This window comes from Pongo pygmaeus, chromosome 16 (assembly GCF_028885625.2).
Source record: "Pongo pygmaeus isolate AG05252 chromosome 16, NHGRI_mPonPyg2-v2.0_pri, whole genome shotgun sequence".
In the NCBI taxonomy this organism is placed as follows: Eukaryota; Metazoa; Chordata; class Mammalia; order Primates; family Hominidae; genus Pongo; species Pongo pygmaeus.
Genome location: NC_072389.2, coordinates 61564954 through 61580293, shown reverse-complemented (window position 1 = coordinate 61580293; position 15340 = coordinate 61564954). Strand labels below are relative to the sequence as shown.

The 15340-nt window shown below is 40.4% G+C and overlaps 2 protein-coding genes across 4 annotated transcripts in view; both read left to right on the top strand.

Annotated features, from left to right (window-relative positions):
• NEDD4 (NEDD4 E3 ubiquitin protein ligase) overlaps window positions 1-15340 on the top strand; it is a 613929-nt gene that overhangs the window by 190979 nt on the left and 407610 nt on the right. The window lies entirely within an intron of this gene.
• RFX7 (regulatory factor X7) overlaps window positions 3790-15340 on the top strand; it is a 161321-nt gene continuing 149770 nt past the window's right edge. Inside the window, exons 1-2 of one of the 3 annotated variants that reach the window (XM_054451606.2) lie at window positions 3790-4151; window positions 4313-4475. In XM_054451606.2, coding sequence (XP_054307581.1) covers window positions 4315-4475 — 161 coding nt within the window. In that variant the 5' untranslated portion in view covers window positions 3790-4151; window positions 4313-4314. Of the gene's footprint in view, window positions 4152-4309; window positions 4476-15340 lie in introns of those variants that run through there. The other 2 variants (XM_054451607.2, XM_063652643.1) reach the window with 2 other exon arrangements.

Genomic DNA, 15340 nt, shown 5'->3' with positions numbered 1-15340 from the left:
ATCTGATCACAGAGTCAACACCGGGCTATGCATTATTCCTTCAGCAAACAGTACCCTTTCATGGTTTCACACCAGTGCTCATGTTACTCCCTTTATCTGAAATCGTCTTCCCTCTGTTGCTCTGCCTACTCAACTCCTATTCATCCAACAAGACCCAATTAAAATGCCAGCCATGATGCCTTCTCCAGTTCTTTTACCCTGAGCAAGATCAATTTCTCCCTCCATTATGACTCCACAACACTAGTGGATATGTTTATACTTTATAACTCATCATCTTATATATGTTAATATGTTGCTCTACGTCACAAAATGTAAACTACTTCAAGTTGGGGCCAGGTCTTATTTATTCATATTTTCTGTGCCTAATACTGCTATATATCAGGCATGATAAATGTATATACTACAGTCTGGACAGTATAAAATGTTTACAGTTTCATAAAGGAGACAAGGTTTACAGACATAAGAGAGCAAGACAATATAATGGATTGGGCTAGAAAATGAGGGCTAGTTAACTACTAAATTCCACAAATATTTATTAAATAGCCAGGAGTCAGGAATTATGTCCTGGGACTACTAGGATAAATAAAATAGTCATTTCCTTTGAGGTGCTCACAATCCATCTTGTAGATACTCTTCAAATGTCGCCAATACTTCCCTGGTTTATCTATCACTTTACATGTTGTTCCTTACAGCAACCCTCTGATGTACATCATTATTTTCATTTTTATAGAGATGGAAACAGAGGGTTTGAATTCCCAGGTCTTCTGACTCCAAGGTCAGGTTTTTCTACCCCACTACATCAGTGTTCCTCAAAATTTTCCTCTGGTGTACACTTTCCCAGTAGAGAATAAACTTGGGCTCCTCAGGGTTGGGAAATATTTGTGTGTTATCTTAAAAAGTCATGCTTACTACAATGTCTTACCTTATTTACCAGCGAGTCAAAATGATGCTCAGAGAAAATGAGCCACATTGATTCTGGGTCCTTGAGGGTTCTCAGTACAGGGTTGCACAATCAAAGGAGTCCACATAATATGAGAAGCACATGGCTACACTCCTGCCTTTATTCAGGGTCCCTGGGTTTGGCTTGAGTCCACACTCAAAATTTTGGGTAACTTCATCAGATTTCTTAATGTCATAATTTTATTCAGTCTTCTCTGAAGACTGGAACAAAACACCTACTGTACTCCCAGATGTTAAGTGAGTAGTGAGGGCTGCCCCTTTCCTCCCTGAAAGGGTATCTCACTCTGGCAATAAGGTCTCCTCAGTCTGATACTCTCTGCCACCCCTCCCATTGCTGGTTTCCTTCAACTCCCTGTAGGTCCTGGAAGGCCGGAAAAGGTTTACCACCACACTCCGGTCAGCACCGCCCGCTAGAGGGCAGCCCGCGGCTGCAGCTTCGTGAGCCCTCTAGTGGCTGCTGGGGTGACCTGGCTCTTTTATGGAACCCACTAAAAACTCTCAGAAGTTGCACTTGGGAAGCCAGCCTGTGTGACACCCGGTAGCGAACTTTTTATAAAACGTCTTGGTTCTCGGCTTCCTTTTCTTAAGGCCTTTGGCAGACCTTAGATACGTTACCCCCTTGATGAGTCTCCCACTTCCTAAGGATCTCCCCCTCCCAGGGTGTTGCAACTTGGAGCCATCACTCTCTCTTGGCAAGGCAAAAAATTAGAACCTTGGGGAACCTGGCAACTTTCCTCAATGTGATATAGGGCATACACACACACACGTATATATATATACCTACATTCAAGATTTTTCAGCGTAATTCCAGTTTCAGCATAGCTTGCAGGCTCTGGAATTAAACTTCCAGGACTCAAATTTTGACTCCTGTATTTACTAATTGGGTAATTTTAAGAATGTTAATTAACCTAAGCTTCCATTTCATCTGTAACAGAGGGAGAATAATAATACCTACATTATACACTCTTGGGGAGGAATAACTATGATAATGTATGGAAAGTGCTAGTCTGGCACACAAAGTGTTCAACAAACATTAGCTATTTTTATTCTTCAAAGCTTCTGTCTAATGCACACCATATCTATCAATTTGGTCCAGAAAAATACTGTCTTTACACACCCACATGAAGATATGTATGCAAAATGAATGTCGTAAACCACCTATAGTTTCCTAAAGTGGCTAAGCTAATAGAGACCTTAGAGTATGGAAAACGGGGCTCATTTGTGTGATGCAATTCGTGCAATGGGTAGTTGGAGCACAGCGTAATCCAAGAGGCCACGGGGGGGGTGGTGCTTATTTCGCACACAGGTGTTCTTCCTCCCCGCACCCCCACCCTCAACCCTCACCACGTGCAAGCATTCAGTGTGAGTCTGGGCCTTGAGTCTGTGAGCCAGGTCAGAGGGCACAGTGGACAAAAGCAAGAGGGTTTCAGGCCAAGGCAGGGAACTGAGAACTCAAAGGCCAGGCAACCCAAGCCAATCAGATTCACCATCCACTAGGAGTCTAAAAGGTGGCAGAGCCTCACAGCCCAAAGTCCACACACAGCAGGAAAGTGGCCAGAGGATCTAACAGGTAGAAACCTGATAGAGACTCTATCAGCAAAGTTAAAGCTGAAGGGCTCATAACACCCACGGGCCCAAGAAAGGTCAGTGTGAGCTGAACAGCTGTTCCATTTTGGTGCCAGAGGCCTTGGCTGTTGTCTTCTACATCCACGCAGCCTCCCTGATCAGCCCCACCTAGAAAAGCCAATTCTTCTGCTCTTAAAGGAGACTGACTTATTTGTGGCAAAGCTATCATTTAGGTATGAATGGGAATGGTGCGGAGTCTGCGGAGGGGAGGGCGGGTGCTCAACGGGCTCCAAAGGAAGGAGCTCGTGGCTGACGCCTGAGCCTCCATGTTGTGAGTACTACATGCGTTTATTTCAGAGACAGGCAGGGGCCTTGGCTGCAGGGACCCTGACAAGCCGCGACTTGAGCTATGCTTTAGAGCCTGGGTTGAATTGGGAGCGGTATAAAGGAGGGAGGGCATTCCTGGAAAGGGGGTGGGGTGGGGTGGGGTGGGGAGGTGGAGGGGAACAGTATGAGCAAAGAGGCACGAAGGAAGAATGAATCTGCTGCGCGTTGAGGATGGCATGGAGACTTCCCTGATTGGAGCCGGGAGTTCTTGCAGGGGGATGGAGGCCGCTATGATTGGATAGCTAAAGTGGGGCCAGATTTGGAGGGCTTTGAATGCCCGACCGAGGAGCACTCAACCCAGCTCCTGACTCGCGATTTCCGTTCAAGACCGAATTACCTAAAGGGTGGTTAATTCCAACGGGTGTTCTTCTTTGGGGGCTTCTGAAAAGTCAGTTTATCGTCTTACCTGCTTCAGTTCTCCTCATTTACTCAGGGAGGAAGTAATCCTCACATGTGCAGGGGAGGGGGGATAATGTTGATTTCTCTTTACTTGCTTTGAAGATGCCTCCCCCGCCCAAATCCCATTTCCACGCCAAATATTAAATTTGGTTTCTCCTCCTCACGCAAGTTCTCTTTCTCTCGCCAGCACCTCCCCCACGTTTTCCTGCTCTCCACCAGCCGGGCCGGACTCCTCCCGGCCCCCAGCGGCGCGCTTCCCTGGCCCGCTGGCCCGCGCCGCCCTCCGCGCCGTGCGCCCCCCTCCCGGCCCGTCGCGCCCGCGGCCCGCGGCCCGCACACCCTGGTCCACGCCCCCCCCGGCGGAGCGGTAGGTGTTGTGCGGTCTGCGCCGGGCCGCAGTGCGGCTGCGCGCACTGGGTTGCCTCCGGGGCTGGCAGGGCAGCGACGGCCGCGGCGGCGGCGGCGGCGGCGGCGGGGCTGGGAGCGAGCGGCGGCGGCGGCGGCGTGGGGAGTGGCGTGGAGCGGAGCCTGGGGCTGCAGCAGCACGGGAACCCCGGAGTAGAAAGCCCCGGGGACAAGGAAGGAAAGCCCGGCCGCCAAATCCCTGAGCAACCGTCCTTCTTGGATTTTGGGGGGAGCCTGCCCCCCCACTTCGTCTTCAAACGCCCCCATCTCACCCCCCAACAGCCCCGGCCGCTGACGGGAGGAGGCGGCAGCGGGGGGCTGAGGGGCGCCGCCATGCCTCTCCCGCGGTGAAGCGCCCCGGCCGTGAGGAGCCGCTGGTCTCCCCGGTGATGTCCCCCAGGCGGCAGGCGAAAGCGACTCACTCGAGCCCTGGGGTAAAGGCCTAGCTTATCCAGCTTCCTTCCTCCTCCTCCTCCTCCTCCTTCCCTCCCCCTCCCCCTCCTCCTCTCCCCCCTTCGTCCTCCCCTCCCGGTCTCTTTCCTCACCCTTCCCCGCGCCCCCATCTTTCCCTCCCTCCCTCCCACCCCTCCAGCAGCGATGGCAGAGGAACAACAACAGCCGCCGCCACAGCAGCCTGATGCCCACCAGCAGCTTCCCCCCAGCGCCCCCAACTCGGGGGTGGCCCTGCCAGGCCTTGTGCCCGGGCTGCCAGGGACAGAGGCCAGCGCGCTGCAACACAAGATCAAGAACTCCATCTGGTAAGAGGATCCTCCATCGCTCGGGTGAAAAAGCCCAGGCACATTTCTGCTGCAAAGTGGGTGGGGGGCGGCGGGCGGGGGAGCGGAGGAGGAGGCTGATGCATTCATTGAATGTGGCTTTCCCCAGTCGGGTGCACATTTGTAGCACCTCTGGAGATATGGGGACTTTGCATCAATCGGCCCCTGTCTTCTTAGCTAAAAAATGCTTTTACTCCCTCCTCAATTGTGAGTGCAGATAAACAAGTTTTTTGGTTTTATTTTTTCACTCATTGTAACAGAAATGTGGGTCGAAATTAAGTCATATTGCATGATGGTGGCATGAATTTGGAACTGGAGAATGTGAAATGTGTTTACTCCTTTTTGCAGCCATAGAAGGAGGAAGAAGTGTATTGTGAATTTTCACCAAACAGATACTGTGCGTAAGAATATTAATATGCAGCACAAAACCTAATGTGTCTCTTCCTTTCAGTTGGGTTAGCTGCTATTTCTGAATGTTTTTGCCTCCCTTATTCTAATATTAAATTTATTTTTTGGGGAGTTTATTCTTTGCATTGATTGTGAAGAAAGTGCTTTTTTAGTATAAAATATTTTAAGATGGTAGTTTACAACAAAGTGTTTTTTTTTTTTATTAAAATATAGGGAATCAAATGTCTTGCCATTTGTATGTCTTTTTAAAAGAAACCATTGATGGAATATCTTTCGCTATTTTACTTTCTCGTATGAAAATTTCCAATATTTCAGCATTAAACTCCTAAAGTCTAGTGGGAATCTTTTAATAATTAAATACACTGAGTTAAGTCCATCCACTGTTAGAGCCATTGCAATATTCTTTGAACATGAACTTGCATTGTTTTGTAGGATTCTTCATTAACTGCCTTTTTTTTTAACTGTAGCAGTATTTTTTAAATGGAAAGTAATATTTGGAATTTGGTCTAAGAGATTGCTTTTAATAGAAGTTTAAAAAGAGAATTTTATATGGTATTTTAAAAAGCCTTGATTTTGAAAATGGAAATGAAATCTTTGCAGGGCCATCATTGAATATGAGTACTAAAATATCAAAACTCATTTTCTCATTTTGAAAACATATCGTAAAGCAACTGGCATTGCATGTACAGTATTTACACATTTTTAAAGTGACAATTTTTAATTACAAGATTAAGGTTAGTTATATAGTAATTTTCATTATTTTCTTGGCATGCATCCATGCCGTCATGATGCTGATATGAAGTAGGTCAGTGCAGGCTTTAATAGTTTCATCAACAGTAGTTGGCAGTTGAGTATCTTGCTTTCAGTTTTAATTTTAAAATGAAGTTTAAATATTTTAAAGGAGAATTTTTTTGGCTTTGACAATAGTCATGTTGTGGCAACTTGAATAGGTCTGATAAATATGATTGGGGTGTGTGTGTGTGTGTGAGTGACAGAAAGCAGGCTTTATTATTCAATGGATACCCTAACCCCCTTTTTAAAGCTATAATTTAAAAGAAGAAATGGTGAATATCTTGCTTGCCATCAAGGTTTTCACAAAACCAGTGTGTGTGTGTTTGTGTGTGTGTGTGTGTGTGTGTGTGTGTGTTTTTAACCTCTAGTAACGTGATGTAACTTTGTGTTTCTGAAATCATCATTAAATTGAATTAAGCACCTTGGTTTTACGTTCAGATGTGGGATATCCAAGTTAATGGACTAAAATCTTTTAAGAGAGACAAATTTTAAAAGTTGAATTAGTAATGTATATTTTAATTGATTATGAGAACAAGAGGGGAAAGGAATCTTCACTTTATAGTTTTAAAATAAGTGAGTTGTGGAGGCAACTGAGTGAAATGTTTGAATAATGATGATAGTCGAGTGCACTTTTTGGCAAATAATGTGTAAATTTAATTATTTTTTTATATTGGCACATCCATTACAGCCTAACTGCTCTGACTTTAACATGAGAAAAACTTCTGAAGTAGAGTGCACTCCAGTTTTTGGTACTTGCTCTGAAAAAATAATGGGCAACAAACACGTGAATTCCAAAATATGAAATTTTATATTTTTGTTTTAAAATTGTAATGATATACTTATTGGCATCTAATGTTCAACTTTAGAAATCCTATTTGCAAAAATGATTTTTATATACTTAAAATTTCAGAATAAACAACATTTGTAGATAATAAACAAAATTAGTGAATATATTTAATAGTCTCATACCCCCTGCTCCACAAGAATGGATTTATATTATTCATCAAGTGACTATATAAAATAAAGATATCAAAAGTGAAAACTCCTTTACTACCATATTCTCCTAAGAAATAGTATATATGTATTAAATTTAAATCATTTTTAATAGATGATTGCAGTTAGATATTTCACATTTTTGAGGCAATAATATTATTTTACAAATTATTTTGTCACCTGATAATATTCTGAGAGACTATCAGTTTTGTACTACTTCCTGAATCATCCTTTGGTACCATTATTTATGAGAATTTAAAATTACACTCAAAAGAAATGTGACATTTAAAAATTATCAAATGGGTTTTGCATTTGGTTTATCATAGTTTCTAAATTACTGGGCTTGCATATCACAAACAAGTCTGCACTTGTCCTCCTACTCTACAAATATAAATATAGTATGTGATGTAGGCCTTTGACTGGACAATAACTTATTATCAGTTCATAATTAATTTATTGTGTTTATTAAACTGAAATATTGTTTGATAAAAGTATGTCCGTTGAAATATCAGGCATTAAATGAGTCTGGAAAAAAAGCATTCAAAGTTGAGTGGAAAAGAGTTGGAAATATATTTTAAAGGTAATTATAGAAAATAAGGTTAGTAAAAAATTGACAGTGTTGTTATGTTTCTATAATATGGTTATGAATACCTTCAAGTTAACTCTAGGTTAACAAGCTTGCATGTTTCTTACCCTTACTCATTCTTACTCCATAGACAAAAGGTCCAAATCACTGACACTATTCACTAGAAAGGAGATTTCTTAGTAGGCATGTGCTTTAGTACTGAATATGCTGTAAGGTTATTTGTATTTTCTAAAAAGTAGAATTCCAAAATTAGCTTTTTGTTGTTAAAAAAAAAAAAAAGAAAACTAGTAACCCATGTATTTTTACCTAAAACAAGGCCACAACCCAACCTAACTGCAAACTTCTTTTAGCTTAAATTGTACCCCTCTTTGGTTATTTCAAAAAAAAAAAAAAAGAAAGAAATACCAAAGCAAGTTTTCCCTTCCTCTTATCTCTCAGTGTCTTTGTAGTTTAGTGAAAATTTTTTAGTGTAAGCAACAGTAAACACATTTACTAGGTCCTTTTGTTTACCTTCTTAAGGCAGTTTTACTTGAAACCCTGATAGAATAAAATTGCTATGGAAAAAATAGGATTGAGATGGTTTCTGCCTGTTTGTGAATTGAGATCATACCTACATGAGTGGGAGTGAAAAACATACTTGCAGTGAGTCTGTAACGTAGATACAGGTTGATCATCCTTAATCCAAAATCCCCCAAAATTCAAGATGCTCCAGAATCTGAAACACTCCAAAATCCCAACGTTTTTAGTGCCACAAGTGGAAAATTCCACACCTGACTTCATTATATCACACACAAAATTATTTAAAATATTGTATAGGCCAGGCACGGTGGCTCACACCTGTAATCCCAGCACTCTGGGAGGCCGAGGCGGGCGGATCACCTGAGGTCAGGAGTTCAAGACCAGCCTGGCCATAGTGAAACCCTGTCTCTACTAAAAATACAAAAAATTAGCCGAGGGTGGTGGTGCCCACCTGTAATCCCAGCTACTCGGGAGGCTGAGGCAGGAGAATTGCTTGAACCCAGGAGGCGGAGGTTGCTGTGAGCTGAGATCGCACCATTGCACTCCAGTCTGGGCAACAAGAGCAAAACTCCGTTAAAAAAAAATTGTATAAAAATTACCTTCAGGTTGTGTGTATAAGGTGTATATGAAATATAAATGAATTTCATGTTTAGACTTGGGTTACATCCCTAAGATACTCATTACACATATGCAAATATTCCAAAATCCAAAATAATAAATTGGAGGCACACTAGGCGCAGTGGCTCACGCCTGTAATCCTAACACTTTGGGAGGTCAAGGCGGGCAGATTGCCTGAGTTCAGGAGTTTGCGACCAGCCTGGGCAACACGGTGAAACCCCATCTCTACTGAAATACAAAAAATTAGCCAGGTGTGGCATCATGCGCCTGTAGTCCCAGCCACTTGGGAGGCTGAGGCAGGAGAATCCCTTGAACTCAGGAGGTGGAGGTTGCAGTGAGCCGAGATCATGCCACTGCACTCCAGCTGGGCGACAGAGCGGGACTCTGGTTCAAAATAAAAAACTAAAAAAAATAAATAAATAGTCGGAAGCACATATGATCCCAGACATTTCAGATAAGAGATAGTCAACTTGTATTAAACTTGTACCTGAAAATTCAAAAGAAATCCTGATGTTTTATTTTAGAAAATATTCCGATACTGCATTTACTCAAATTTAGGGATTCTTAAAAGAATTTGTTGTCAATTACTGTTTTTATTTCTGTAACTTTATTTGCAGGCAAGACCTCATAAGCCTCTTCTTAAAACGGTCATATAAGATCTATCGTTTTGCCCACTTTATGGAAAGAGATAAACAATGACAGAAGGCCTATAAGATTCTACTGATTCCTTATTAGACCCCGGAAAAAATGCTGGGGTCAGAGTTTATCTTTATTCAGTCCTGTAAGGCATACATACTTCTGTATCTGCTACATTTTAGGCTGAAAATTATAATAAAACTAGAATTAAATATCTGATCTATTTTGGATGTTTTCTGAATTCTAGTTAAAACCCAAATTGAACAATTTTGTTTTACTTTCTTATGATGATGACAGTCAACATGTAGATATTAAGTGATTAATCTCTTGTTTCCATCTTAGTTACAGGGAGCTATGTTTGGTGATCCAGAAGGTTTACATAGTGATGCCATATTAGTTCTGATTTCAGTCTGCCATCCTAGACTGCAGTGGTTCAGTTTTATTCTTGGTTTTTGAATCAGGTAGTTTATTAACTCTGTTGAGAAATATTGTTCCTTCAACTACAGTGGAAAACATGTACTATAAATTTGTAACTTTAGAGTTTAACTGGAAGTCTATGATTTTCATTTTGCTTTAAAAATAGAGACCGACTAGCACATCAGCTGGCTTCCATGTATTTTTGATTAGTAGGTTGACTTCCTACCTACCCTGAGTTTAGCCTGTCTTCAATACCAAGCACACAAAAGACTTAAGATGCATTTTGCTTATCCGTATTGAGGCTAGCTGTGTCCCAACACGGTTTCTGGTTCCAGAAGGAAGGCAGTTCCTTGCTCTCCTATGATTTTAAACTGATAAAATTGTCTTCCCTATTGACAAAAGTTAATTGCAAGTTAAGCAATTCCAAGCCTGTTGATTTTCTTGTCTTGTTTAGGTTGGGTAGTGGATGTATACGTATTTAAATGATTGACCAATTTGCTCTCTCCATTGAAAGGTGTCTTGAATGATGGTATGTGCAGGACTGATTTGGTTTATGTCTAACTGTAAATTTTTCGTATTATTTGGGGAAAATGAGCTTCATAGTGGTAGAAAAGACATAAGTGTCGTGTTATGAAAGATGCGTTGGATTAAGAATTATGTTGCATTACTTTTTCCATTAGAAAATAATATTGCATGCTAAAATTGTGCAAATGAAAATTAAAATAAGCCTTATCATTTACTTATATTAGAGGACTTTAAGCAAGAAGAGTTTGTAAGTACTTAAATGAGTATCTGCTATATACAAAGTATGCCAGAGACTGGCATTTGAGGAATGCCCGTTCACTTGTAATATTAACCTTCTAAAATTGACCTAAACAAAAATATGCAATAAAACTTCTCTTTTATTCGGTTAGGGGACCAGGAAAAGAAGTGACAAGTGTCAAGGTATGCATTGTGGAAAAAGTAGACCTTAATTTCCTCATTTACAAAATGAGAGATTTGTACTAAGTGACCTTGAGGGTTCCTGAGATTCTAACTCTGTTACTAAATCAATATTGACAACAGTAATAAAACCATAAGCACAGTGAAAGACTAATATAATTAATTTATCATAGGCAATCAACAGAACATTTTCATTGGATGAATTATTAGGATTTGTCAGTGTTTCCTTGGGTGTTAGCTGAGGAGGACTTACTTATTGCTACCTTGTGCAAGGGTTCTGTTATGTGAGATTAACTGTGCAAATCTTTATTGAGCATATATTACATTTAAAGTAGTTAAGAGCTGTTTATTGTGCAAAAGTAAGGCTATGCAGTAATCCTGGTTGTTGGGGAGTTTACTAACTGCTGGTCGAGAGATTGTAGTAGGGAGGCTGTTTGTGTGCTGCTTTTGTTTTGTCTTCTTTATAAAGAGATGTTTAACCATATCCCATAATAGTAATGTAATATTTTAAGGCAGTGAATGTCATATTGTAGATTCAATTATATAAATAAGAAAAGTATGTACTCTTTCAGAATAATCCAGTGCAGAGTTGAGCTTCACAGCTATTCCTCTTCATCTAGGATAGACATTTTAATAAGTAATCGTGACAGAATGTTCTTTGTAAATTATAAGGAACATGATAGTAAGATGGTTATTCCACATCTCTGAGCAAAGTAGACCACTCTTGTCCAGTGCCTTCTATTCTACCATTCTCTTTCTGTTTAGTCTTTTAGTTGCTTTCTCTTCTGCTTTTTGGAGGGTTCTAAGTTCAAGTTAAAGATGAGCAGCATGGGCCAATAGGAGGAAGAATCTTCCTGCCTTGGGTAGGATAATAAAATAAGGAACAATAAGCACTAAGGCCTTAATGCACTTACTTGCTGACTATGAGATTAAGATATTCGGCACTCAACCCACATAAATAAAAACGTTAAAACATGATTTTTCTTTTTTTGCGACTGTAAATAGGCATTTACTTTTTATATTTCATGAACTGTGTGCCTCCTATTTATAAGACAAAATAGAAACATGAGGTTTGGTTAATTATGTACAACCTCTCTATCAGGCATCTATTACTGTAGCATATATATATGCGCTACAGTATATATATACAGTATATGGACCAGAAAATGGACCATGAAAAAAAATATATATATATATATAAAAAACAAAAAGTTCTGTGGGAGGTGAAATTTTCTATTTCCTTGTAACTGAGCACAAACTGAAAAATGCTGATACTCCTTGCTATTTGAGTCTTGTTTTTTTCCTGAGTGCAGAAAGTGAAAGGTCAGAAAGTGACAGATTCCAATCTGTTATGTCTTGGATTTTTGGAAGGCATGAGTCTATATGGTACACAGTACCATGTCTTCCAAATAGCCTTATCTAAAATAAAAAAAATAAATTATCTGAACCCATTTGTTGTTTAAATTTGGATAGCAAAGGTTTAGATAGCAAAGGATTCCTTTACACCCATTCCAACACAGGATTAGCAAATTGATTTGAACTTGCATGCTAAGTCTGACTGATTAGTGATATTCCTAGCAAGGGCATGGGAATAAGAAGTAATGATACACATGCCCTATAATTGCCACCCTTTTTCTTTCCAAAATCAGTAATTTTTTTTTTTAATTTTTGTTCACTTTTTCTTTTTTTTTTTTAATTTTATTATTATTATACTCTAAGTTTTAGGGTACATGTGCACAATGTGCAGGTTAGTTACATATATATACATGTGCCATGCTGGTGTGCTGCACCCATTAACTCGTCATTTAGCATTAGGTATATCTCCTAATGCTATCCCTCCCCACTTCCCCCACCCCACAACAGTCCCCAGAGTGTGATGTTCCCCTTCCTGTGTCCATGTGTTCTCATTGTTCAATTCCCACCTATGAGTGAGAACATGCGGTGTTTGGTTTTTTGTCCTTGCGACAGTTTACTGAGAATGATGATTTCCAATTTCATCCATGTCCCTACAAAGGACATGAACTCATCATTTTTTATGGCTGCTTAGTATTCCATGGTGTATATGTGCCACATTTTCTTTTTATTATTATTATTATTATTATTATTATTATTATACTTTAGGCTCTATGGTACATGTGCGCAACGTGCAGGTAAGTTACATATGTATACATGTGCCATGCTGGTGCGCTGCACCCACCAACTCGTCATCTAGCATTAGGTATATCTCCCAATGCTATCCCTCCCCCCTCCCCCCACCCCACAACAGTCCCCGAAGTGTGATGTTCCCCTTCCTGTGACCATGTGTTCTCATTGTTCAATTCCCACCTATGAGTGAGAATATGCGGTGTTTGGTTTTTTGTCCTTGCAATAGTTTACTGAGAATGATGATTTCCAATTTCATCCATGTCCCTACAAAGGACATGAACTCATCATTTTTTATGGCTGCATAGTATTCCATGGTGTATATGTGCCACATTTTCTTAATCCAGTCTATCATTGTTGGACATTTGCGTTGGTTCCAAGTCTTTGCTATTGTGAATAATGTGGCAATAAACATACGTGTGCATGTGTCTTTATAGCAGCATGATTTACAGTCCTTTGGGTATATACCCAGTAATGGGATGGCTGGGTCAAATGGAATTTCTAGTTCTAGATCCCTGAGGAATCGCCACACTGACTTCCACAATGGTTGAACTAGTTTACAATCCCACCAACAGTGTAAAAGTGTTCCTATTTCTCCACATCCTCTCCAGCACCTGTTGTTTCCTGACTTTTTAATGATTGCCATTCTAACTGGTGTGAGATGGTATCTCATTGTGGTTTTGATTTGCATTTCTCTGATGGCCAGTGATGGTGAGCATTTTTTCATGTGTTTTTTGGCTGCATAAATGTCTTCTTTTGAGAAGTGTCTGTTCATGTCCTTCGCCCACTTTATGATGGGGTTGTTTGTTTTTTTCTTGTAAATTTGTTGGAGTTCATTGTAGATTCTGGATATTAGCCCTTTGTCAGATAGATAGATTGCAAAAATTTTCTCCCATTTTGTAGGTTGCCTGTTCACTCTGATGGTAGTTTCTTTTGCCATGCAGAAGCTCTTTAGTTTAATTAGATCCCATTTGTCTATTTTGGCTTTTCTTGCCATTGCTTTTGGTATTTTAGTCATGAAGTCCTTGCCCATGCCTATGTCCTGAATGGTATTGCCTGGGTTTTCTTCCAGGGATTGTATGGTTTTAGGTCTAACATTTAAGTCTTTAATCCATCTTGAATTAATTTTCGTATAAGGTGTAAGGAAGGGATCCAGTTTCAGCTTTCTGCATATGGCTAGCCAGTTTTCCTAACACCATTTATTAAATAGGGAATCCTTTCCTCATTTCTTGTGTTTGTCAGGTTTGTCAAAGTTCAGATGGTTGTAGATGTGTGGTGTTATTTCTGAGGGCTCTGTTCTGTTTCATTGGTCTGTATCTCTGTTTTGGTACCAGTACTATGCTGTTTTGGTTACTGTAGCCTTGTAGTATAGTTTGAAGTCAGGTAGTGTGATGCCTCCAGCTTTGTTCTTTTGGCTTAGGATTGACTTGGCAATGCGGGCTCTTTTTTGGTTCCATATGAACTTTAAAGTAGTTTTTTCCAGTTCTGTGAAGAAAGTCATTGGTAGCTTGATGGGAATGGCATTGAATCTGTAAATTACCTTGGGCAGTATGGCCATTTTCTCAATATTGATTCTTCCTACCCATGAGCATGGAATGTTCTTCCATTTGTTTGTATCCTCTTTCATTGAGCAGTGGTTTGTAGTTCTCCTTGAAGAGGTCCTTCACATCCCTTGTAAGTTGGATTCCTAGGTATTTTATTCTCTTTGAAGCAATTGTGAATGGGAGTTCACTCATGATTTGGCTCTCTGTTATTGGTGTATAAGAATGCTTGTGATTTTTGCACAGTGATTTTGTATCCTGAGACTTTGCTGAAGTTGCTTATCAGCTTAAGGAGATTTTGGGCTGAGACAATGGGGTTTTCTAGATATACAATCATGTCATCTGCAAACAGGGACAATTTGACTTCCTCTTTTCCTAACTGAATACCCTTTATTTCCTTCTCCTGCCTAATTGCCCTGGCCAGAACTTCCAACACTATGTTGAATAGGAGTGGTGAGAGAGGGCATCCCTGTCTTGTGCCAGTTTTCAAAGGGAATGCTTCCAGTTTTTGCCCATTCAGTATGATATTGGCTGTGGGTTTGTCATAGATAGCTCTTATTATTTTGAGATATGTCCTATCAATACCTAATTTATTGAGAGTTTTTAGCATGAAGGGCTGTTGAATTTTGTCAAAGGCCTTTTCTGCATCTATTGAGATAATCATGTGGTTTTTGTCTTTGGTTCTGTTTATATGCTGGATTACACTTATTGATTTGCGTATATTGAACCAGCCTTGCATCCCAGGGATGAAGTCCTCTTGATCGTGGTGGATAAGCTTTTTGATGTGTTGCTGGATTTGGTTTGCCAGTATTTTATTGAGGATTTTTGCATCAATGTTCATCAAGAATATTGGTCTAAAATTCTCTTTTTTGGTTGTGTCTCTACCCGGCTTTGGTATCAGGATGATGCTGGCCTCATAAAATGAGTTAGGGAGGATTCCCTCTTTTTCTATTGATTGGAATAGTTTCAGAAGGAATGGTACCAGTACCTCCTTGTACCTCTGGTAGAATTCGGCTGTGAATCCATCTGGTCCTGAACTCTTTTTGGTTGGTAAGCTATTGATTATTGCCACAATTTCAGAGCCTATTATTGGTCTATTCAGAGATTCAACTTCTTCCTGGTTTAGTCTTGGGAGGGTGTATATGTCGAGGAATTCATCCATTTCTTCTAGATTTTCTAGTTTATTTGTGTAGAGGTGTTTGTAATATTCTCTGATGGTAGTTTGTATTTCTGTGGGATCGGTGGTGATATCC